General features: G+C 41.8%; 1 protein-coding gene across 1 annotated transcript in view; it reads left to right on the top strand.

Annotated features, from left to right (window-relative positions):
* Positions 1 to 375: 375 nt before the first annotated feature.
* Positions 376 to 23,920, top strand: part of tdrd9 (tudor domain containing 9) — a gene marked incomplete at both ends in the record, with an annotated part of 28,325 nt that continues 4,780 nt past the window's right edge. The window contains 24 exons of the mRNA XM_080012007.1: positions 376 to 503; positions 5,285 to 5,351; positions 6,393 to 6,447; positions 7,185 to 7,252; positions 7,425 to 7,646; positions 10,921 to 11,043; positions 11,167 to 11,247; positions 11,334 to 11,498; positions 12,766 to 12,860; positions 12,967 to 13,086; positions 13,494 to 13,578; positions 13,914 to 13,971; positions 14,074 to 14,178; positions 14,256 to 14,353; positions 14,467 to 14,598; positions 15,500 to 15,662; positions 15,823 to 15,886; positions 16,401 to 16,464; positions 16,572 to 16,616; positions 16,822 to 16,875; positions 17,119 to 17,235; positions 20,788 to 20,895; positions 21,754 to 21,854; positions 21,941 to 22,111. Of these exons, the coding sequence (XP_079868133.1) occupies positions 376 to 503; positions 5,285 to 5,351; positions 6,393 to 6,447; positions 7,185 to 7,252; positions 7,425 to 7,646; positions 10,921 to 11,043; positions 11,167 to 11,247; positions 11,334 to 11,498; positions 12,766 to 12,860; positions 12,967 to 13,086; positions 13,494 to 13,578; positions 13,914 to 13,971; positions 14,074 to 14,178; positions 14,256 to 14,353; positions 14,467 to 14,598; positions 15,500 to 15,662; positions 15,823 to 15,886; positions 16,401 to 16,464; positions 16,572 to 16,616; positions 16,822 to 16,875; positions 17,119 to 17,235; positions 20,788 to 20,895; positions 21,754 to 21,854; positions 21,941 to 22,111 (2,489 nt within the window). The remainder of the gene's footprint in view (positions 504 to 5,284; positions 5,352 to 6,392; positions 6,448 to 7,184; positions 7,253 to 7,424; positions 7,647 to 10,920; positions 11,044 to 11,166; positions 11,248 to 11,333; positions 11,499 to 12,765; positions 12,861 to 12,966; positions 13,087 to 13,493; positions 13,579 to 13,913; positions 13,972 to 14,073; positions 14,179 to 14,255; positions 14,354 to 14,466; positions 14,599 to 15,499; positions 15,663 to 15,822; positions 15,887 to 16,400; positions 16,465 to 16,571; positions 16,617 to 16,821; positions 16,876 to 17,118; positions 17,236 to 20,787; positions 20,896 to 21,753; positions 21,855 to 21,940; positions 22,112 to 23,920) is intronic.

Below are 23,920 nucleotides of genomic sequence, written 5' to 3'. Positions count from 1 at the left end.
GCTATAAAACTAGATATTCAAGCAGCAATGATCATCCTTTTTTTTTTTTTTTTTTTACAGTAAAATTGAAATGATTTTTTTATACAATTAAGTGTGTGTGTTTAAGTGTAAATTTTGCCAATTTTCCTTCAGCTTATTGCTGCAGATTTCTATGTTTTTAAATAAACAGTTTATTAAAAAAAAAAAAAAAAAAAAGAAAACGACAAACAACTTATTTCTCCCATTAAGTTTGGACCACACGGGGCTCCTTACTCAATCAACGGACAGGGGGCGCTAAAGCTCCTTGTCCCTCTGGACAATAACCAACGTCGCGTGGGGAAAGCAGAAAGACGGGAGTTTTCTAACGAAGCGAACGCTCCCAGAAGGTGTTTGAATATGGAGAGAAGCATCACGGCGGAGCAGATAACGCAGTGGTTCGTACTGGGGACGCAGTTTGCCAACGTTACTATGACGGGTGACGCCGCAAAGGAAAAGTCGGAGGGAGCCTCTTCGGGTCAGGACAGGTAAGTTACCGACACGTGTTAGCGCAAGGCTAGGTAGCTGTGCATTTTATAAACGGAGCAAATAACAAATAATAAATAAACATTACGAATATAAGACACATAAAAATGTCCTCTTTCCTAACCCAGACATTTGGTAAGCAGCTAGTGGGTGTGGTTGCGCTTAGTGCATTTAATTGACGACAAACCGTTTATAATCCTATACTCCGGCGGTAGAAGTTCACCGGACGCTTCCTGTTGAATCCATGCGGTTTAGCCACTGCTTCAGGTTCACACCGGCCGCGTCAGCTGCGCGCATCTCTCGACTTTTGCGCGACAGGTGTACGCGGCCTTCTCAACGGAAACACGAGATGAAACTACAAAGAAAAATATGCAGTAAAGAGCGCAATAAATTGTAATGTTTCATATGAGTGGATTGCACGAGTCCTGGAGCTGCTGTCGGATTTGCTTATCGGTCACTACCCGTTGTAAATACAAATAACTAACATCCAGGTAGAGGTAATGCAGGATCTCGACAGTGGGGACGCACAGTTTGTTTTTTTTTTGTTTTTTTTTTGAGCAGTAAGGACTTGGACAGTCCCTTGAAAATGTTTTATACATGTAGGAAACAAACAAAAGTAAATAGATTCAAAAAAAAGACGGGCAGGGGAGCCTGCGTGCACCGTTGTTTGGAGGAGAAACAAAAAAAACACTCAGCTCTAATTCTCTGAGTTAGGTTAATATTTTTCATTTTCCAGACAACCAAGGAAACAAAATAAATCAATCTTTCTCTATGAGAATATATATATATATATATATATATATATATATATATAAATATAAATAAATAATCATCACATAACTTGCATATTGAGCGGCAGGTAGGGGGTGTCCGAGCACCCGCCTCATGGACCCCACGGTGCCCTTCTTATCAGGCGCTCATTTTTATTTTAAACGAATGGGTGTCGAGGTAGCGGATTGTCTGGGCAAGATGTATTCATGAGACTCATGAACGTCGGCGCACCTGCGATGTGCGCACAGCGGAGTGCGGATCACGGGCGTCGCCTCCCAGTGATCAGCGGCTCCGCTATGCTGCTCCGCTTGCCCAGAGCCGCAAAATGCCTCGAACCGGAGCTGGGGATCCATTTGCCTTCCCCCCCTTTGTTTTTTTTTGTTTTTTAAATTTATTTATTTTTTAGCACCTGCCGAAAGTTTCTGTACGGGACTGTAGAGGGAAAGTCAGACCCGATCACCTGTGATTTCTGGACAGCTCTGGGCAGAGAGGGGGGGGGGGGGGGGTAGAGAGGGGGAGTTTACTGTGTTCTCCAGTTACAGAACACAGTGAACTGCACAAACACCGTTTCAACTCTCGGATTTTTCCTGGCGGTTTAAAACAAAAAACCCAAACAAACAAAAGAAACGTCTGTCATCAATGTGAATCACGGCCAATGACAGTCAATCGCCGAGGATAGTCAATGGACGATTTAATCGTAAATAAGCCCAAGCCAAATGCAACACATTACAAACATTGATCAATTTCAACAATTACAGTTGTAGCTCACATTTAAATTATATGAAGTTATTTCGGGCAGACTTCTTTAAAACGATTTTGTTAAACATTTTAAAAAGATACCTGCAAGACTTTGTTTAACTTAAAGTGTCTGCAGAGATCATAGGACATATTGCGAGACAGTCTAAACAAGATCAACATTTGGTAATGTCATTTCTAAACAAGTAATAAGCAGAATTCACAAAGATTGTTTTATATTTTTCACACAATAACTAATAAAAGCATTGGTGGTATTTCAGACAAAACTTATTATCAAACTGTTTGTTCAAAAAGATTAATCTCTCTTGTTTCCAATACTCCTCTTTCTACAAGAACATCAACGCGTCACCGTGTAGCCGGTGGAAAAACCACACTCCGTGCCCGTACACTGCGCCAACGTGCCTGGTGTGTTTCGTATGTGGGACCCTTCACCACGTCGCTGGTGAAAAACCATGCGCGTTGTCTGTATGTTGCACCAACGCGCCTGCTGTTCTTCTACCGTGAAAAAAATTAACATCTCACAGCATTTGTTAATATAACATCAAGTCACTGCCTGGATTGTTGGAGGCGAATCAGGAAATTGTGATTTAAGTGTATTTCTGTATTTCTCCTAAATTGTTTTAACTTGTGTATTCAAAAATAAAATTGATCAAATGTACAGATCTTATTTCATAGTGCAAACTTTTGAGATGTGGCTGCTGTGTTAAAGTCTATTCTTGCACCCTGTTACATCTTCAGCTAGGTTGTTTGCTGCCTTTTTTAATTTGTATTTGAATATGGAAGTAGAGCCGATGTAAACATGATTGGGGAATCTCACAATTTTACAAAAAGATTGCCATCTGCTCAAATAATTGGGATCAGGCTAAAATAATAATTATTGAATTGGGATTCAATAATTGTGGCGGCTGTTTTTGAAAGAAGATTTATCCAATAGAATAACATGGAGGTTGTATGCAAGGACATCACCGACTTAGGAGGAAACTCTTTTGAATTACATTAAATGTCATGCAGCCCACGTTTTTTTGTCATAGTTGTATAGAAGATGTTTAATGAAGTCCCAACAACTGATAACATACTTATGCAAACCATCATATGATCTGGTATAAGGACGATAAACATCCTGGAGGGTGTTGTGGACAATCTACCTCCTCACAGTGCTGTGCTGTATCCCTCAGTCGGCCTGAAAGGAACTGCATAGTAATAGGGAAGGTCCCAGTCCTTGTGAGCCATGAATGGGCTTGAGCAGCGCGTGGCACGGTCCACATATCCAGAGATGGTTGGGATTTCCTCCCTCAGATGCTCTCTGCAACTGGGCGCAGTGGACGTGGCAATACCCTGCTTCGTCTGGTAGGGGTTGGTGCAAGTCTCCATTGGATGGCGCCCGGCCGGCTGCCTTGAGTACTGATCCTCGTCACATTCTTCTTTACTCAGGAAATCTCTTAGCACTTGCCTGAAGACGTATACCAGCTCCCAGGGCAGTATGTTGTTTGTTGCTAGCACTTCACGGAACCTGAGGAAGGAATTAATTGACATGTAGATTTTATAATCACACGTTGCGAGGCCTAATATGACGTTTATGTTGTTGCATAAATTGTGTATGTAGAGCTGCAGATTGATAAAACATAATGTAATAGCATTAGTAATACCATATAGTATTTGGGCAGGAAGGAAGGAGAGACACGGCAGGGGCATGGTAGGGCTGGGCAAAAATAAACCATACACAATATTTTATTGATAAACCTCTCGCAATAATCTTACGACATTTAGGGAATGACTATTGTTGCTTTGAGATATTTATTCAGAAGAAATGGTTGAAAAGCAATCATGAGTAAAAACTTATAACCAAGCAGGTGGAGGGATTGATTAGAGCAGTGTACAAAGTTAAGAAAATTGCATTACTTTATTGTAAAGCAGCCTTAAGACAACATTTAAATATATCACGATTTTGCAGTAACCGAACTCTCAAACGATAACTAGTCCCATATCTAGGGTTGGCCAGTGAAAGCCGACGAGTGGAATCATCAGTCGGAAACCCGTCAGTCGACTGAGATTCTTCAAGTCGAGCAGTCGTATTTTTTGTGTTTTCGTCAGTCAGTAAGCAGTGCGATAACAAGATCAAACAGATTGAAGCTTACAAAATGAACAGGGATAACATTTAAATGGGGAATAATAAGTAAGGAGAACACAACTATATCGCTGCGTACGCATCGTCCGTACCACCGGAGAGGGAGACACAGGTGCACAAAATGTGCCCTGATCGCTCCCTTTCTGCGCCCTCCCTTGGGATGGCGCCCTAGGCGGCCAACTATCTCGCCTATAGGAAGAGCCGGCCCCTCCCGCTGAATAGTCGAATATTCTCATTGAACAGCCGAATCCGATTCAACTGACAAAGCCGCAGAGTCGGGTACAGCCCTACTCATATCACAATATTGATATTTTATCGAGATTTCACTGACCTCGTGTGTGGAGCTGTGGTCCATGCAAGGTCCAGTGATTTCCCTCGTGCAGGCAATAAGAAGATTCAGAGAGTGGCTGTTTGTCTGGGACTGTTTCAGAGTGACTCTTTGATCGTTTTGAACGGTTTACGACAATACAATACTGAGGTTTTTCATTTTGTCTATTTTAACATAAAATATTAATGTAGGACACACGGTTCAATTTCATGAATCTATTTCCAGCTAAATTTTGTTCTCGTATTTGGTGATGTTGGCTTGTTCAAAAGTTTCCTGAGGGGTGTAGAACATCAGTCCATTTTGCCTGTATTTTAAATGGGTCATGAGGATCCACTTAGTACAGTGCTGTTGCAACCCGTTTAATGTGTGTGTTGCTATGATGGTGCTGCAGCTGATGAAAGTAATCCCAGGGATTTCTTTGTGTTTTTCTCAGCCGTATAGGACATCGCTCACCTTAATATGTTAGCGCCCTACTTAGCCTAATTCCGTGACAGTAATTCATAATGGCTTCCGTGGCAGTTGACCCTGCCTCTCTCTCCCTTTGGGCCTTTTCTCCTCTCCATACTGTCAGGCTCTGGGTTGCTATGCTGACGTTTGACAGCCTGTTAATGTGAGAACAGAGAAAGCAAGGCATCAACTAAAAACCTGGAAAGTACGGTGGCCGTATGCACGGGGAGGATCTGGGCACACAGGCGCTCCAATTGGCGTAGTTCAGACGATGGGATCAGGGTCCGCAACCAGGGGTACTTCTGGAAGCAGCGGAACCCCAGAGCGCCGTGGGCCAGTCTGTGCTCCCGTTCCAGGTTGTGGGCCAGACGCTCCCGCTCCTCCACATGCCACAGCAGCTCTCCAATCAGCAAGCGGCTGCCTGTAACCCCTGGCGTCTTCAGAACCACCCCCTGATCCTGCTGCTCGCACTCCGCTCCTTCATGCGCCCATTTCATCCAGCTGAACAGAGGCATGGCACAGAGTATAGATAGTCCTGGGAAGAATGACATTATTGTTGTTGTTTGGCGCACAGTGAGGTCATCGCTTGCTTCCAGCACTGAACATAATAGTAGACATTGCTTAATGAACCTACCTTTTTCACAGTTCCTTTAAAAAATACTTCCAATGCTCAAGTACACTTTCTTTCCCAGGAAGTATGAATTGAAATATTGAAGGTTAAGGAAGATGGCCAGTGCTTTACCCTCTCTCCAGCCAGTCTCTGTTCCACAACATGATTGGTGTTAAATTGCTTTCAGTTCTATCCCTGCTCAGCGTGGGAAGATGTTCCCAGGTGTGTGCGAGGGGCCCTTTTATGTGAACAGATTGTTTTAACACAACTCACACCTGATCTTTGGACAGATTACACAGCCTGAAGAGTTAGAGGTCATCTCACAAGCTGTCTGAACCTCGGCATGGCTGACAGCACACAATAGCAAGGGTAGTCACCTTTTTTTTAAGAGGTTGAAAAGCAGATGGTGGTGGATGAAATTATACCCTAAACTTAAGAATGGTGAAAAGTTCGTACTTACAATTAAGATCTTCACAGCTGATGCTTTTTGAATTTTTGGCCAAGGTGTGAAACAGGGCTCTTCAGAGATTACAGCCTCCAGCCTTGTGCCTCCACGGGTCAATCCAATTGAACTTCATTCCAGGACGTTCTTTTCCTTTTACAGCATCTTCTGGTGCCACGGCTGCTGCTAAACGAGTAGATGGAATGAGAGGCGTTTAGACTCTCCACTGTCTTTCTTGTCGGAAACAGATTTTCCGTTGCTCTGATGTAGTTATTGTCTTGTCCTCTGCATCCCTCCCGCCGCTCCTCTGTCATGCGGAGTGTTTCCAGGAGAGTTGGTCACACAGTTCTCTGACTAAGAGCTGTCACCTCTCCTCTCCTTTCACCCCACTCTCTGTCTTGTTGGTTTTAAGGTCAACGCAAAATGTGCATTGGAGAGAAAGAGAGGCAGAGAGCGCAACAGCGCATGTGAGCGCACATGCTTTTTGTTTGGTGTGTGTGTGTGTGTGTGTGTGCGTGCACTCCTCGTAGCTCTGCCAGTGTGTCTGCCTGCTGTGCTGATAAAGGCACTCCTTCCAGCGGGGAGGCTGAGAAAACTTGAGATGCTGTCTCCACCACAGTGTTGTGAACATAGCCAGAGCAAAAAAAAGGAGTAGAGGGATATATGTGGAGGGAAGGAGGCGTGGCAGGGGAAGGACAGGAATTGAATTGGAAATGTCGAGATGAGAGTTGGATACAATTTGCTATGGGGTAAAACACTGAACCTCCTGACAGAGGCAGGCTACTGGCATTACATGTATAATTTGCCAAAACCTCAATATTCCCCTTGGCCAGCCTGTTTGTGGGACCAGACAGCCCAAGCTGAGCCACTGTCAACTTGAATCCCTCACTGTCAGCTGTGTGGAAATGCCTTTTACTCTGCCATCTTTTATGAGCCAAATGATAGAAACTTCTAAGAAGTGGTTAGGGTTCATAATATTTCCTGTTAAATATTGCCAATACACCTTTTTTTTCTAGTCCAACAGAACCTGCAGATCAGGGCAGTATGAAGAATGAAACATGTGATGGAGGATCGAGGACCAAAACAGCTGAGTTTCTGCGAAGTGAGTGTTTTAACAGTAGCACGCACATATTATGTGACCAAATTTGCAATACATTCCTTTTTAAATTGGGAATTTTGCATAAATTCAGTTCTCTGTTTTCAGGTTCTCCTTCTCCTCCCTTAGCCAATTATGAGTACCCCAGTTTGCCCATAACCAAAAACCGAGAGGAGGTAAAGATGAAGAGTCTATTATTTAATGAAGGCATCTTTTCAGCCTGCAAATCTTGTTAAAATTGATATTAATGCTGTAATTTCAGTATATAGTGTGGATTTCATTGTTTTTTAACAGTTTATTTTCTTTTTCAGTGGTTAGAATTAACGGTGTGTCTGCCCGTGCTTGCAGCTTATTTCCGTGATAGAGAACAACCCTGTAGTGATAATTCACGGTGCCACGGGCAGCGGCAAGACCACGCAGCTGCCCCAGTTCATCCTGGACCACTACAGCCAGAAGAACACTCCATGCAACATCGTGGTCACCCAGCCACGCAAAATTGGTGCCACCAGCATCGCCCGATGGGTCGCCAGAGAACGCAAGTGCACCCTGGGTAGTCTGGTGGGATATCAGGTTGGTTCCATATTACAGTGCACACACAAACACACAATGGGCACTGCTAAAAGGTAAAAACGTGCCTGCACTTGAGGCACTGAGTTAGAGAAATGATATGGAAATTTAAAAGGCTTAGTATTTACCACTGTCATTTAAATAATAACACTCCCACAGCATAAACAGGTTCTGAAGAAGGCCCTTTGGCCTGAATGTTAAAATGCTGTGAACAACGGCTGGGAAATGACAATTGGTTCAGATTTCAAACTGGTTCCAAATTGCCTCCTTCACCAGCACTGATCAGCCACCATGCAGTACTGATGATTCCTTTTATCAACTCTGACCAGCTGGAATCTCCTAGAATAGTTGGATATATATCTGTCGTTTTGACCCTTGCGGTGGGCTATCAATTGCAACTAAAACTGCAATCCGATTTTTTTGGGGCTGGGTGTCATTTGTTTTAGAAGAATCGGCAATGATTAGCAAAATGCAGCTTTTGTCAAAAACATTTCCAGCAAATTGTGAATATGCTAAAATAAGTGAAATTAGTCTTATTATCCCTGAGCATTTTATACAGTGAAATGAAATAATTGTATAGATAGAATTGAAAATATTAGAAAGGGTGGAATTATAGCCAGTCCTACAGTCAGCATATGATTTGAAAAATATTAACTGATAAATTGTGTGTTTTGCAAGTCTTTTGACCATCTAACAAATAAAAATCTGCCAATATTACAAACCTGCATAAAAGTGTTCATATAAGAAGTGTTAGCTAATTCAAGGTGTCATTTTCATCTAAATGTAAACTTGATATTAACAAACTAGCTGAAGTAAGGCCATGGTTGTACTATAAAATAAGTAAAACAAGAGAAATCACGATGAATGACCGCAAAATTCGCAAACAGTCCATCCCACAATATGTCTTTTTAGATATTTGTTCACACAAAAACAAGCAAGCAGCCACTAGGGTGAAAATAACCTTGGTGGAGATTTAAGATTTAAAAAAATAATAATAATTATTTAAATCATCACATGCTTCACCGTGCCTTTTTATATACCCTTTGATATCTAAAGTCTGTAAATCAGGGATTCGATTGTAGTTTGACTGCTGAATGTCAAGCACGGTTTATTTTAAGGACAGGGACCCACGCTTCCTGTGTCCTGGTTTGTCTGTAGGTCATATAAAAGCAGCTGTATCCTCACTGTGGTAGTTGGATATGGAACCTGGAAGGATTTGCCACAGATGTCCAGACATCACATTGGATGTTTTTCTCTGTAGCTGTAGGTGTGTGTGGGTGCATGTGTGAATAACAACACTATCAGGATTTAAATTTGTAACTGATCTTTTGCTCTTATATCTAAATCAGTGATGTTTTGTGGGACTGCTAATTCCTGTATTTATTTTATTGCTTAAAATGTTCTCAAACATTTAACAGTCCTGTACAAACTATGTACTTGTGTCTTTTGGTTACAGGCAGATAATGATTCCAATTCACCTGCACGGATGTAGTGCTTGTTTTCTTTCCTCATCCTTGAAACGGCTCCAGGACAGAGCAGCATCAGTACATCAACATCCATTCTGATTTTAGGAACTGATGAGAGTAACGTGATATTAGCCTATCTGCCATTGACCTGCCGTCTTTTTTTGTGATCATGAGAGCTGCTTTTATTCTCTTATCTTTGTTTCGCCCCAAGGGGAGTGAGTGGAGTGGGTGGGTGGGTGAGTGGAGTTTGTTCCCCCCTCCCCTCGCTCCCTTTGAAAATTTTCTGTTGAGGTTTGTGAAAGTCATGTAGTTTGTGAGTGGAGGCAGTTTGTGTATTCAGATAGTTGAGTAAGAACTAGAGAGCATCTCCCCGGGGTGACGGCGGTGGAGGTTGAAGTGGGTCACTTCTATCACGAACTGCTGTGAGTCACGTTGAGATGCCAGACATCGGTTGTTCCAGCCGCAGCAGCGTGTTTGGTACAGGGTGATGCTTCAAACTAGTGTAGTTTAAGCTTCCTACAGCCTTCTATGCCACTGAGTTGGCCTGCTGGGTTTAGGAATGTGTTATGTGGAATAGTTAATCACATTTATCAACGGATATTTGATATTCGATATTATACATATTTATCACAGTATCTGCTTATGAAGTCGAATGATAGTCTCATATGAATAATGATGCCAGCTCTAAACTTGGAATAAAATTGCTTAAGATTTGTGATTGTATACAAAAATATGGCAAGGAAAATGGGAGTTTACTCGGCAGCAATGTGCAAAAGCCATCTGACTCATTTATTTATAATTTTAGATTTAATTGAAAATTTAAATGAACAATATAGGAAAAGTGAATGCCTGCACGTTTTAGAAGACTCTTGCCTTACGACAGGGGTCTCCAACCTTATTGATGCCCCTTTCCCACTGCACCAAAAACCTGGTCAAACCCGCTAACAACAACAGGGTTAATAGACGGGAATATCAGTGTATCATTCCATAATTTCATATCCGTTTTAGAATCCAAAATCAGAAGTTTTTGACTTCTTTTCCCCCGTGGGGGACCATGAAATGTGGGGGATCGCTCTGTGGGGAGCACAGCAGAGAGACCTCCACGCTCCCCAGCACTCCAGCATCCCCATTCGGAGGTCCCAAGCCAGCCTCCAAACCGGAAGAGCGTCTCCGCTCCCCGCCACCAAAGGACCAGTGTGCACACCAGCCGAATCGATTCTTGATTCTGCTTTACTGTAGTGTTGGGTCGTTCAGGAAGGATCAGATTCGTATGAACGACTCAAAATACTTTTATTCCAGGCTTTACGGTTTTATTACCATGACACGCCTCTTTTCCACCGTGTTCGTGACGTCGAACGTGACGCACCAGGAAAGAAAAAGGAAAAAAAAAACAAAAAAAAAAAAAACACATTTCTCCTGTGAAAGGCGTCAATCGCCCTAAAATTAGCGGGTTAACCCGGGTTTAAAAAACCCAGGTAAACCCGCTACTTCTGGTGTGAAACAGTATGAGAGTGATGCAAATTGTAGAGATAAAAATATGTGGACCTATTTGTTCGATATCAATTATAAATATCAATCTTGCAGTTACTTATTTGAAATAAATTGTGCTCAAGACATATATTATATGCATTTTGAAGTTGCTTTCAGTCATCTAGCATAATTACTATACATGTATTCATATTTGAAATTATAAATATATTTATCTAAAATTATAAACCTATGTTTTGTTTTTATGTATAGACTGAGACTGTCACTCAGTCTCAGTCTGATTTAAGGATTGTATAAATAATCCTGATATGACTGTGCTTCAGGTCGGTTTGGAGAAAATGGCCACCGAGCACACCCGGCTCATCTACATGACTACAGGAGTGCTGCTGCAGAAACTGGTTTCCTCCAAGACGCTCACAGAGTACTCTCACATCTTTGTTGACGAGGTGCAATAAAAGTCTCCTTAAACACATTTTCTTTCATTACAGGAAACTTCATGAAAGCTACTGAAGTGGCTTTTCGTAACAATGGAGTTTCAGATCAAATTCTCCTCCATCTTTCTGTTCCAGGTTCACGAGCGGTCACATGACTTGGACTTCCTTCTACTAGTCATGAGAAAGCTCCTACATTCCAACCCCCTATACGTCAAGGTAGTGTCGGGGTGTAGACGTAGCTTCTCCTGGCTGTCAGGTGAGCTGTCGCTAACCGCTGCTGTCTGGATTTTTTTTTTTACCAGATCATCCTCATGTCAGCCACTATAAACTGCAGGGAGTTTGCCGAGTACTTTTCCCGGCTTGTCCGTGGACACATGACTCCAGCCTGTGTGTTTGAGGTGGAGGGGGCACCCTATGCCATTGAGCAGTATTACCTCGACGACCTCAAAAGCTTTATTCCACACAGTGTAAGATGAGCAGTCCAGCCCTGTTGTTGTTATTAATTGGGAGAGCTGTCCAATACATCGATACATACATCGAACATATAATATTGTTATCATGATATGAGACAAGATATTGTTAAATATCTATATTACATAGTAATAAGTAATTTGTTTAATATTGTCTTTAAGGTTGCATTACAGTAAAGTAATGCAATTCTCTGAACTTCATAAACCGTTCTAGCTGTTCTAATCAATGCCTTTACTGGCTTGGTCATAATATCCACATGACTAAATATTGTTTCTCAAAATAAATCTTGTGTGTAAATATCTCAGGAAAGCACAGTTTCTCCCCAAATTACCGATATTAGGGTATTTGACAAAAAATTATGTGATGTGTGATGGGACTGACCTCTGAAAGTCAACGAGTCAAATCATCAGTCAGAAACCCGTGAGTTGAATGAGATTTTTCATGTTGAGCAGTCGTTTTTTTGGGTTTTTTTTTGTCATTCAGTGTGCATTACAATAAAAGGATCAAACAGATAGCGGCTTAGAAAATGCACGGGGCACGGCTCGTAGGCATGGGTATCGTTAAGATCTTAACGGTACTACTACTCTTGCCGATACTGCTTACTGATCTGGTACTTTAACAGTACACCTATGGGTAATTTTTTATTTTTTTAAGAGAGAAACTGAAACAAATTAAGAGCAAAATGAACACTGCTTTATTTTCTGCACATTAGCCATGGAGAGTGGGCGATCGGGGCTCAATCGGCGCTCGCCGTGCCATTGTCACTCGCTCAGAGCAGGGTCCCCTCATGCGTGTGTGAGAGCCAGGCAGGGGGAGCCGGCCAACCCACCTCCTGCTGGCATATCTCCAACCAGCGATGGAGCGGGAGAGAGAGGAGAGATGTCTCTTCTGATAATAGCGAAAATGCTTCTAAGATGAATAATTAAATCTTAAATGAGACTAGGGGTTATATAGCCTAAATTAATAGAAAATCAATTCTCTCATTTTCTCTACCATTAATTTTACCGGTAAAGTTGCCGCTTATCGATACCACGGTCTTTAATAATTTATCCCTGAGGCCCGTTGTATACCATGTCTCGGTACCTTGCCCCCCCCCCACCTACAGTATAGTTGAATATTCTCATTGAACAGTTGAATCCTATTCAACTGACACCAGTCCGATTGTTTAATCGTCAATATCGATCTCCATCCTAGTATTTCGTCCCCTTTTATGTTGTGTCGTCCAGTAGCTTTTGTGAGTTTGTGTTTGTGTGCATTCACCAGATGCCGCCACAATCTTCTGATGACCCTCATGTTTTGTTGGACATGTACCATGTTGCCGTCCGTCTAATCCAGAGCTTTGATGAGATGGATCAAAGGTAATGACTTTGTAAAGGAACAACTAAGTAGTGAAGCTAGGTACTGGCAGAACACTAAGTGTGTGTGTGTGTGTGTGTGTGTGTGTGTGTGTGTGTGTGTTCACAGAAAAACAAAAAGAGAGGGAAGCCTGAATCTGACAGTGAGAGCCAGTGTGCTAGTCTTCCTTCCTGGTTTGAAGGAGATAATCTGCATGCAGGAGGCCCTGGTGAAGCTGGCACTCAAGAGGTGTACAGACAAATTTGTTGTTTGTTTTGACAACTGATTTAAATTAATATATTATTTAATTATTGAAGCCGTTTGATGGGGCAATCTGATCACAGGGGTGGTTCTTTTACCTCACACAATTGAAAAAAGGGGAGGGGAAAAAATCTTTAATAATTAACTTTTGGAGAAGTGATACCAAATCCTTAATTTGTTCAAACATTTTTAAACGTAACACTATCCATGAGGTAATTTGAGGACTTAATTTATTAAATTTTCCTGTCTACCCCTCTAATGATGCTACGTATCTTTGGAAGAGAACATTTCTGACGTATCTCTTTTAATATTGGCAATAATAATAATAAAGTTAGAACTTTTTAATATTGTCATGTTTCGCCCATTGTCTTTGTGAATGTGCTGCTGTTTCTCAGATTGCAGGTCTATCCTATTCACTCCACTGTGACACTGGAGGAACAGAACAGTGTGTTTGTGGTCCCTATTCCTGGATACAGGAAGGTACCCCTTTCTTTTTTTTCTTTTTTTTGTCATAGATTTGCTACTTTATATGTTGTTGGTGGCGGGGTCCACTTTTCCCGGCACTGATCAGGCACACACAAGGAAGGCAGTCGTGCAGAACTTGATAAACCAACGTAGCTAGTGGTAAATAAACTGTCAATATGGATGAATGTTTACAATATCCCACCAACTCAAGTGGGAAGGGTCTTACAATTTTGAATAATTGTGGGACTTGGGGGACGTAGCGTAATCCACCCAACTCAGACAATCTTATAGATTGTGTGATATAAAGCTCTATAGGAGTGGTGGGAACTAACAAATGTCCACTTTCCCAGGTTATCCTTTCTACCAATATCACAGAGAGCTCTGTCACAGTCCCTGATGTCAAATATGGTAGCGCCTTCACTCTCCTTTATGTATAATCATCTTTCTCTAGTGATGTGTTTTTGGAAATTACACTTTGTAAAAGCTCCCGCTGTTTACCTGTTATCCCAGTGATTGACTTTTGCCTGGCCCGTCACTTGGTCTGTGACAAAGAAACTAATTACCAGTCCCTCCGGCTCACCTGGGCATCCAAGACCAACTGCAATCAGCGCAAAGGTACAACCAAATCATGTAGGATCAGTCATCGTTAGACCGCAAGAATGTTACTCACTGCCTCCCTCTCACGTTCTCAGGTAGGGCAGGGCGAGTATCGAAGGGCTACTGTTACAGGCTGGTTACCAAGGAATTCTGGGAGAAAGTGATCCCAGACTTCATGACCCCAGCGATGCTGGTAAAAAAACAAAGATGTTCCTTGATGCTCTACGAGAAAAAAATAATAATAATACAATTTTTTTTTTATTTTATTTGATCTGATCCGTGCCCTATTGGCTTTCCTGTTCCCAGCTCACCCCTCTGTCCAGCATCATGCTGAAGGTGAAGCTGCTGGACATGGGAGAGCCTCGCGCCCTTCTCTCTACAGCACTGTCACCGCCCAACTTCACCGACATTGTGAAGACCGTGCTCCAGCTCAAACAGGTCCGGAAAGACTATTTTTCCAAAAGAGTGCCATTAACAACAGCCTTGCTCGTCATGATTTTAATTGTGTGTGCTCCAGCAGTGATGAGTGTTGTGAAGTCGGAGAGGCAAGCTGACTATCCAGCTCTGTCGCAGCGTGTTAGAGATGGCAAGCTATCTGTGCTGCGTCAGGCGCTCTGTCAGCCAGAATTACCACACCACGGCTGTTAGGTGCAATGAAATTGGGACGTGTGTGTGTGTGTGTGTATGTCTGATGGATGGACGGAGATATATTGACTGTCTTGTTGAGGCTCTTTTGGGAAAAAGTAATTACAATTCCTTGGTAACTCATTTGGGTATGTAGGGACGAGGAGTTGGGCTAACGAGAACAAACCAATATATTATTGTATTTCAAGAAGGAAATTATGAGATTAAAGTGCAAAGGTTGAGATTGAAGTCTTAGTATATTCTGTACATAAAAAAAGTCTTTATTCACAAAGTACTGTGTGACTTTAAAATCATGAGGAAAAATGATTTTCTTTAGATTAAAGTCAAAATAGAATGTAATCATGTCAGGCTGTGTCTGCGTCAAAATTTGTGGATGAACTAGTTAAACTGTACTTGGGAACCGCTTTTAATCATAAGCAAATGCCCTTATGTTGGAATCTTGACAGTGTAGTGTTAGGATTTTGAAGTGAATAATCTTGCAGTAGTTCTGCATCTTTAATATCGAAATAGACTCGCAAAATGTCAACGTTATTCCCGATAAGGAATAAAGATGAATCACTTGGCCTCTTAGATAAATGTTTTTTCATAATTTGCCTCCAGAAAAGAGTGCATTGTATTTGGTGAGGACCAGTTGGACTACAACTGTTTTACGGATACGTTTCCAATACTTTACACTGGTTTTGTCGCTTCGCAGATGGGTGCTCTGTCAGCCAGGAGTGATGGTTGGAGTGATAATGACGACGGCGAGCTGACGTTCCTGGGCCGGGTTCTGGCTCTTCTCCCCGTGGATCTTCACTTGGGCAAGATGATCGTACTGGGTCACGTCTTCGGCTGCCTGCATGAGGCGCTCATCATAGGTCAGTCTGCTGTTTCACAGATCACCGTGTACCTCAACCGATTCAGCCGAGCTGGCGTTTAGAGCACGGTCAGAGGTCTGTATAAATGTTCTTCTGGAAGTGTGTTTCTATTTCAGCCATAATAATGCTGATAACAATATAATAACCTTTTTCTTCTCAGCTGCTTCTCTCTCTCTGAAGACTTTCTTTTCCATGCCGTCTCTCCAGCAGCTCGCAGGCTACAGGTAAGTGACACAAGGCGGCCTTTTGCTGATGCTGAAACGGGATATTTCACTTTGTAAAGTTTTCTCTTGGTTACATAATACCTCTTTTTATAACATAAAATCAGGAGATTTTCACCAACAACATTCAGGCTCTCGAATGGACCTAATTTTCATCTTTTATAATGGCTTACAATTAATAATAAATTGTATTGTATGCGAACAAAGGTCAGCAGGGTACTGGTTGAAAAATATTTAAAAAATTAGGACTTTGATCAGTTCTAAACGTTTTTGTGCTTGAAATTACTGTGAAATTAAACAAAATATTTTTTTCAAAGTGTGTTTTTCTTCCAACGGCAAAACAGAAATTACATTTTGCGACTGGTGCTAAATGACTGCCCCAAATATTGAAGATTTCAAGATGAAATACACACATTTAACAAAACAAACTTTACTTTTGTTTATATTGATTAAGTGGCATTTTACCATCAATTGGTAAGGATCTAATCGTCTCCATTTTATTTTTTTTAATTTTCAGGAGCAAGCTGGTATTTGCCAATGGCAGCCCAAGTGATGCCATAGCTGTTGTCAATGCATTCAAGGTGGTTCATTTTAATGTTAAAGCAACCATGTTGAAGAAGAGAGAGAGTCTCTGATTATACAGAGTGGTTGTTAACCAGTAACGCCCTCCTATTTGTATTACTGTAAGGCTTGGTACACTGCCAAGAACAAAGGACAACTGAGGCACCCAAAGGTGAGCCCTTTTGTTTAATGTGGGTAACATAAAACGCAACACAAAAATTCTATTCATCACTTATTTTCAGATTGATCAGTACAGCAGTTCTCTGGACCATCAGCAATTTAGGAAGGTTATATACAAGACTAATGCTTGAAACAACATAAGATGATAGATTATTTAGTTCTCAATTGCCAAATACCCTGTTTTCCATTCATTTTAGGATGAGCTGGAATGGGGAAAAGAGAAGTTCATTCAGATCAAGAGAATCAGAGAGGTACAGCAATGACTCCAAGAATCACATTATACGGTTATACTGTATATTCTGTTATGTTACAGCCACAACACTAAAATTGATTAAATCATTTTTCCCCCTCAAAAAATCTAGGCATAATACCCCATGTTGAACCTAAATAATACATGTATACTGATATTAATTATCACATGGGTTGTCCAACACAACAATGTTTTATCATGATGTACAGGTATATCAGCTATCCTTCCTATCCCTGCCTGACAGGTAGCAGAGCTCTACGACGACCTGAAGAGGCGTGTGTCCCAGTTCAATATGCAGGTGGCTGAGAATCCTCCACCGGCGGACTACACCAGCCTGCATCGACAGAGGTTCATTCTGGAGGTCAGAATGGGTAGAACGGTGGACTTAATTTTGACAGCTAAATGAATAAATACATTTTAAAGGCCAAGTTTTTTTTCTTTTTGAAGTTCATCCAAAGAAAAAAAAAAAAAACCTTGATCCTGATTGACTATTCTGAAGAAACTTTCTCTCAACGCCATTATTTCTACACATATTTTTCTGTATTTGGGAGAATTAAGTAAAATAATCACTTCTCCTGAAGTTCACTAACTTATTGCAGAGTTTCTCAAGCTTTTTGGCTGGCAACCCCTAAAAAAATGTCAGCCTCAATGACCCCCAAGTCTGTGGAGTTGGCACCACATGTGATAATATTAGGGCTGCCCCCTGAAAGTCAACGAGTCGAATCATCATTCGGAAACCTGTCAGTTGACTGAGATTCTTCAAGTCGAGCAGCGTTTTTATTATTTTTTTTTGGGCCAGTCAGAGTGCATTACAATAACAGGATCAACCAGATAGAAGCTTACAAGCTTGCACAGGGATCACACTTTAGTGAGGAATTATACATAGGGAGAATCATAAATATATTTTTATATGTGTGAATCGTCCAGACATGGACGCGAACACTGCCCTCCGTGCTCCCCGATAGCAGCGAGCTGTGCCTCATTCCTCCAAGTAAAACAACTGAAAACTGTGTGTCGACGGGGCATGGAGGAACAAGGCACAACATAGGGCTGGGTATCATTACGATTTTAAAGGTACCACTACTCTTAACGATGCTTATCAATCCAGTACTTTAACTCTTATCAATTCTTTTTTTAAATTATTTTTTAAGAGAAAAGCTTAAACAAATTAAGAACAGAATTAACATTGCTTTATTTTCTGCACGTAATGCATGGAGAGGGAGGGATCGGAGAGAGTCAAAAATGTCACCATTTCCCACGTTTTTTTGTTCCATACGGCCACGTAAAATAACCTGCATCTACAATAAAAACACTGTCACCGACTGCGGGCACCCCATTGCTGGCGCGCGCGCTAGGCTGTAGTGTGAGTAACTTCGGAATGGGAGACAGGAGTGCAAATCGGGATGGCGCCCTTGGCGGCCGCCTGTAGGAAGAACTGTTGAATATTCTTGTTGAACATCCGTTTCGACAGACAGACAAAATTCTGAACCGGGTACAGCCCTAGATAAAATCATTACCATTTGTGCCAATAAAATGTATTTTCTGCCGCTATGGTTTTTGATATATTTGACATATTTCATGACCTATTATGTAACGCTCTGCCCTATCATCATCCATATCACTCAAATAGTCTTGTGCGTTCTACGTTTGTGCTTAGGGAGACCAAACATGACCAATTGTCCTGGAACCAGACGGAATGTCCCGCATTTAGACCAATTGTCCTGCAACAAGCTCAATTTCCCTCATTTTGATCTATTGAAGCCTGTAAATTGAAATACACATTTCTATCATTGACATTTATTCCCATGCATGCTGTGCAGAGTCAGTGAAGCAGCAGCTTTTGTGGCAGGGAAGTGTCTCTTCAGCACAGGCTGCGCTGTCTGGGACAGGAGTGGGAAGAGTGCGTTGTTATTGTTACAGGAATACACGCATAATTAAAATGACAGAATTATTTCTGAAAAAAAAATTAGATTTTAGAATTTTTTTTTATATTTATAATTGGAAACATGTTTTTCTTTTTTATGTGCATGTTCAGAAAATCATCTGCTGACTGCCAGAAAATATTTTGCAACCCCTATGGGGGACGGAACCCATACTTTGAGAACCCCTAGCAAACATCATAAATTGGTAAACAGGTAATGGCTACAATGGTACTCATTAGTACTCCCCCAGGGTGTATAATTTTACTGAAAATGCCAACCAAAATGTTGAAAGCACATTTAAATTTTATTTTTGGAGTTGGGTATTCTGCAGGTGTTTCCCCTAGAAGTTTTCCAGGCGTGGTGGTAAACTCTGAAAAAGCCCGAAATAGACAAGGCACGCGGGACGGCATATTGGCGTCCTCGGCTCCAGTCAGGTGGCGCAACAGGCAGTCAGCAATTGATATTGGCGTCCAAATTATTATTCACTCTGTATATTCAATACTTAAAACAGAGTGATCACAAGGAGAGGGTGAGTTATTAAGCTGCATTTATTGCATAAAAATAAACAGTGTAACCAATGACCTTTTGCATGAGCACATCATGAACACAGTGTGCATGATTCATTTCTGCATTTTATCTCCCTTGGCTTGGAGAAAATGTCTCTATGGCATCATGAACATTTTGCCACAGGAGGCCCATTTATTGAAATCTTCATGCAGGCCCCTAAGTGCACGCCTTGGAGCCTGTTCCAGAGGTCTGTTTTCACCTGCCAGAAGTTAAGATTAAGTCTTTATTTAGTAAATTCTTAACTTTAAGAATAGTAGTCATTTAAAGTGACTCTAATAGCAGTGGCACTCGCATCACATCAAGAGTTTCCCAGGCAGCAACAACAGAGGTTCAGGGCTCCAGACTAACCTTTTTCACCACTGTCCTGGAACCGTCCCAAAAAAACATTTTAACCATCCAGAAGTGTGGACTACTCTATAGTTGTTAGTGGCATAATAAAAACACCCTTAAAATGTTGAGGAAATAAATGATTATATTTATTTTTCTCCATTCAAAGAAATTGGTTTAGAATAAAATTTTGGATTTTTATTTTTATTTTTTTTTGAAAAGAGAAATATGAGATCCAACTTTTTTTTTTCTTGTTTAGTAGCAGAGAACAGAATAATTACTGTAGAAAACATTTACAACAACAACTTTTTGGCCTTAATAAATAAACAATTCTTCTTGCGGTAGTGCACTTGTTCAAAAGCTTATGAGATGTTACACATTCACATCTCTACTTTTATAAAAATATATTATTGTCTCATATTATCCCATATTTACTCATGTTTTTTGCTTTGTATGGATATTCTGCTGTGGTCATATCAAATTATTCTTTTTTTTTTTTTTTTTATAATAGTACTATAGTAATTCAGTAAAAAAAAATGTTAATGGATTTCACTGTCAATTATAAAAAATAAATAATCCCATGTTTGTTGTTGTCTGTATTGTTACCTATGGGCTGGTCGGCTAAAAGGCTAACAGAGCTAGCAATGGAGCCGGAGAACAATTTATGGAGCAGGAAAACAACTTTGCTGCACCACAAACCCTCACTTTGCGACAAAAGCCCCCCATGTAGCCCCCCGATACGGAGAAGTGGGAACAGCGTGTCCCGTTCCCCGTGTGTGTGTGTGTGTGTGTGTGTGTGTGTGTGTGTGTGTGTGTGTGTGTGTGTGTGTGTGTGTGTGTGTGTGTGTGTGTGTGTGTGTGTGTGTGTGTGTGTGTGTGTGTGTGTGAGAACTCGCTGTCGGAGAGTAGAGCAACAATCTGAGCGCAGCTGGTACCAGCTAATAAATGGATATTTGGCATCATTTTTTGGTGTTAAAATATATAACATTTTTGGCCTGGCGGGGGTTCTCGTTAGCCTGGTGGCCCACCAGACCTGTACAATTATAGGAGAAAAAACACTGACATTGTTTTTTTGTTTTTTTTCTGTCTTCCCTTAGCTCGTCATCGCTGGTGCCTTTTACCCCAATTACTTTTTCCAAGGAGCGATTGATGAAGAACTGGCTTCCAGGGAACTTTGTGGCCATGACCCCAAAACAACAGTGATGGTATGACATTTGATGCTGGCAAACTAATCTCTCACATTAAAATTTGATTAACAAAAAAAATCTGTTGATCATCATATTCTGCTCCATCTCGAACTGAGACCTTTCTATAAGGGCGTGTGTAAATGATTCTGTCTTTTACAATATCGTCACGGACACAGACTCTAAATGATGTAATGCAGTGGGGGAGCCAGGGCTCCAGACTGACCAGTTAGTCGCATTTTGCCACCACTTTTGGAGACATTGCTAAATTTTATAACTAGCGCGACTTGCAAATATGCCAACCATTCTTTTTTCTTTCCTTTTTTATTCAAAAAGTATAGTCAGTAGGAGTCACGGAGAAAGTGTCACCATAACGCACGGTCCTTGTTTGAAAATAAAATAAAAAATAACCTACATCTAGTATAAAAACAGTGGCGCGCCGATCGCAGGCACCCGGCGGGCTGTCTGTTTGCGGAGAAGGAGACGGGTATGCAAATTGCGCTCCAATCGATCTCTCTCCGTGCCCCCCCCTTGGGATGGGGCCCTAGGCAGCCGCCTATTTCACCTATAGGGAGAGCCTACCTTCCTGCACCTGCTCTGTGGGTGGATAAAAGAAAGAAGCATTTATCAGTAATACAGTTAAGATGGAAAAAATATGAATATGTTGTGTTGTCAATTTCAGTGGCGCTCCTAAATGTTCTGCTGGTGCTCTAAAAATTTTCAGTAGTCAACAGTGCTAATAGTGGAAACAGTTGGTCTGGAGCCCTGAGTGCTTAAAAATAGTGCAAACATTAAAATGATCCAGATGTATGAAATCTGTCTCATCCCCCTTTTTCATTGAGATAAATTTGGTCTAAATTATACTTTGCTTATTCTCAGGTGAGGAACCTTCCCCCATACAGTTTCCTGTACTACAAACAGTTGCGGTCTCTGTTCCGTCAGTGTGGCCAGGTCAAAGCCATTTCCTTTGATGGCTCTAGGTATGTTTGCATTTCATATGTATGTTATTATTATTTGACAAACTACATTGAAGGAGGCCAACTATCATAAATATGATTTTTGTTAGGGCATACGTGGAGTTCTGCAAGACGTCCAGGGGCTCCGGGGTGCTGTCTGAGGTGTCCTTGGCTCTGCTCCTGGCTCATCAGAACCCCGGTCTGGAGCTGTTCGTCTACCCCAGCAACGAGGTGGAAGACCGCACCGCGGGCAGAAACACATCGCACATGAAATACGCACGGTAGGGCTTGGACCCGTTTTAAGAAGTACCCCCAAAAACGTACCTACTTAGAACTGTAATATACAATCGGTGAACAATCAGTTTGTTTCATTCATTAGAAAGTCCTTTTGTGTGATCGCTAAAAGAAGCACATTTCAGAATACAGGGTTTGGCTGTTTGGCTGTCTTACTTTTGGGGAAGAACATGTCCTATACCTGACCACCTGCTCACACAGGCAGCACCCCTTAATGTCTCTCCACTGATTTAGCCCCAATATAACTAGGGCTGGGTATTGGTACTCAATTCCTTTTAAGGCATCGAGCCCAAATAACTCAATACCAAGTAGTATCAAAACTTCTCATTTTCAACATGTGAAAATATTATGAAAAGTAATTAAGGAAAAATGGGTTTAGTTCATAAATCTCTAGAATTGTTTTCACAAGCGTTTTTCCATTTAATGCGATGTGTGATTGGCTCACTACCACAGCAGCGGCTACAACAGTCTGTTAAAGAAAAAGTTCACAATTTTTTTGTGTGTAAATCATTTGGGGGTTGCAGTGGATTGGGCTTGCAGTTTCATATAGGCACTATCATGATAGGCACTGATGCAGCTGTCTGTTCTGACTAAAGACGAAAAACAGTTTCAACAGTGGCATGCACTCCGTTCAACATAAAGTTCAGTTTCCACCAAGTCTCCACTCAATTACCGTATTTCCTCAAATATAAACTGGTGGTCAAATAAAAAACGGCAGGAGTCTCCTTGGACTATGATGTTCACGGATGACATTGTGATCTGTAGCGAGAGTAGGGAGCAGGTTGAGGGGAGCCTGGAGAAGTGGGGGCATGCATTAGAGGGAAGAGGAATGGAAGTCAGCAGGCGTAGGACAGGATACATGTGCCTGAATGGGAGGGAGGGCGGCGAAAAGCTGAGAATGCAAGTCGACCATCCAAAGCAGCGGAGTGTGCTGGAGATGGGTGAAGAAGAGAGTACAGGCAGGGTGGAGTAGGTGGAGAAGAGTGTCCGGAGTGATCTGTGACAGAAGGGTTCCAGCAAGAGTGAAGGGGAAGGTCTACAGGACGGTAGTGAGAGCAGCTGTGTCGTGGTTTAGAGGCGGTGGCACTGTCAAAAAGGCAGGTGGCTGAGTGGAGGTGGCAGAGTTAAGGATGTTGAGATTTTCATCGGGAGTGACCAGGATGGACAGGATTAAGAATGAGTTCATTAGAGGGACAGCTCAGGTTGGACAGTTTCGTGGAGAAAGAGTGATGAGATTGAGATGGTTTGGACACGTGTGGAGGAGAGATGAGAGTTACATTGGGAGAAGGAGGATGCTGAGGATGGAACTGCCAGGCAAGAGGAAGGCCAAAGAAAAGTTTTATGGATGTGGTAAGGGGAGGACATACAGGCGGTTGGTGTAAGGGAGGAAGTAGCGCAGAACAGAAGGTTTTGGAGGCAGATGATCCGCTGTGGCAACCTCCATCGGGAGCAGCCGAAAGAATCGCTGCCGCTCTCAAGCGATCCAAGCAGGAAGTGGTGCGTTCAAGGCGAACTCGGAAAACTGTAATTCCGCCATCGGCTGCCACCACAAGTGCAACTTTGAGGGTAGCTACTAGCTCTCTCATTTTCAACATACATGTGTTTGCATAGCATGGCACTCAGATGTAAGTTTGATTTAAAATTCATACTCAAATTTAATCAAATATAGCGATCAAACCGAATTAATTAGATATAAAAGCCTGCCTCTAATATAAGCCTTCTTCCAACAGAGGCCTGGTGCCCTCTGCAGTTGAGGTAAATAAAGGCCCCGTCACTATTTGAGGAAATATGGTATT

This window comes from Zeus faber (assembly GCF_960531495.2).
Source record: "Zeus faber genome assembly, chromosome: 13".
Classification (NCBI taxonomy): Eukaryota; Metazoa; Chordata; class Actinopteri; order Zeiformes; family Zeidae; genus Zeus; species Zeus faber.
This window is presented reverse-complemented; position numbering and strand designations above follow the sequence as displayed.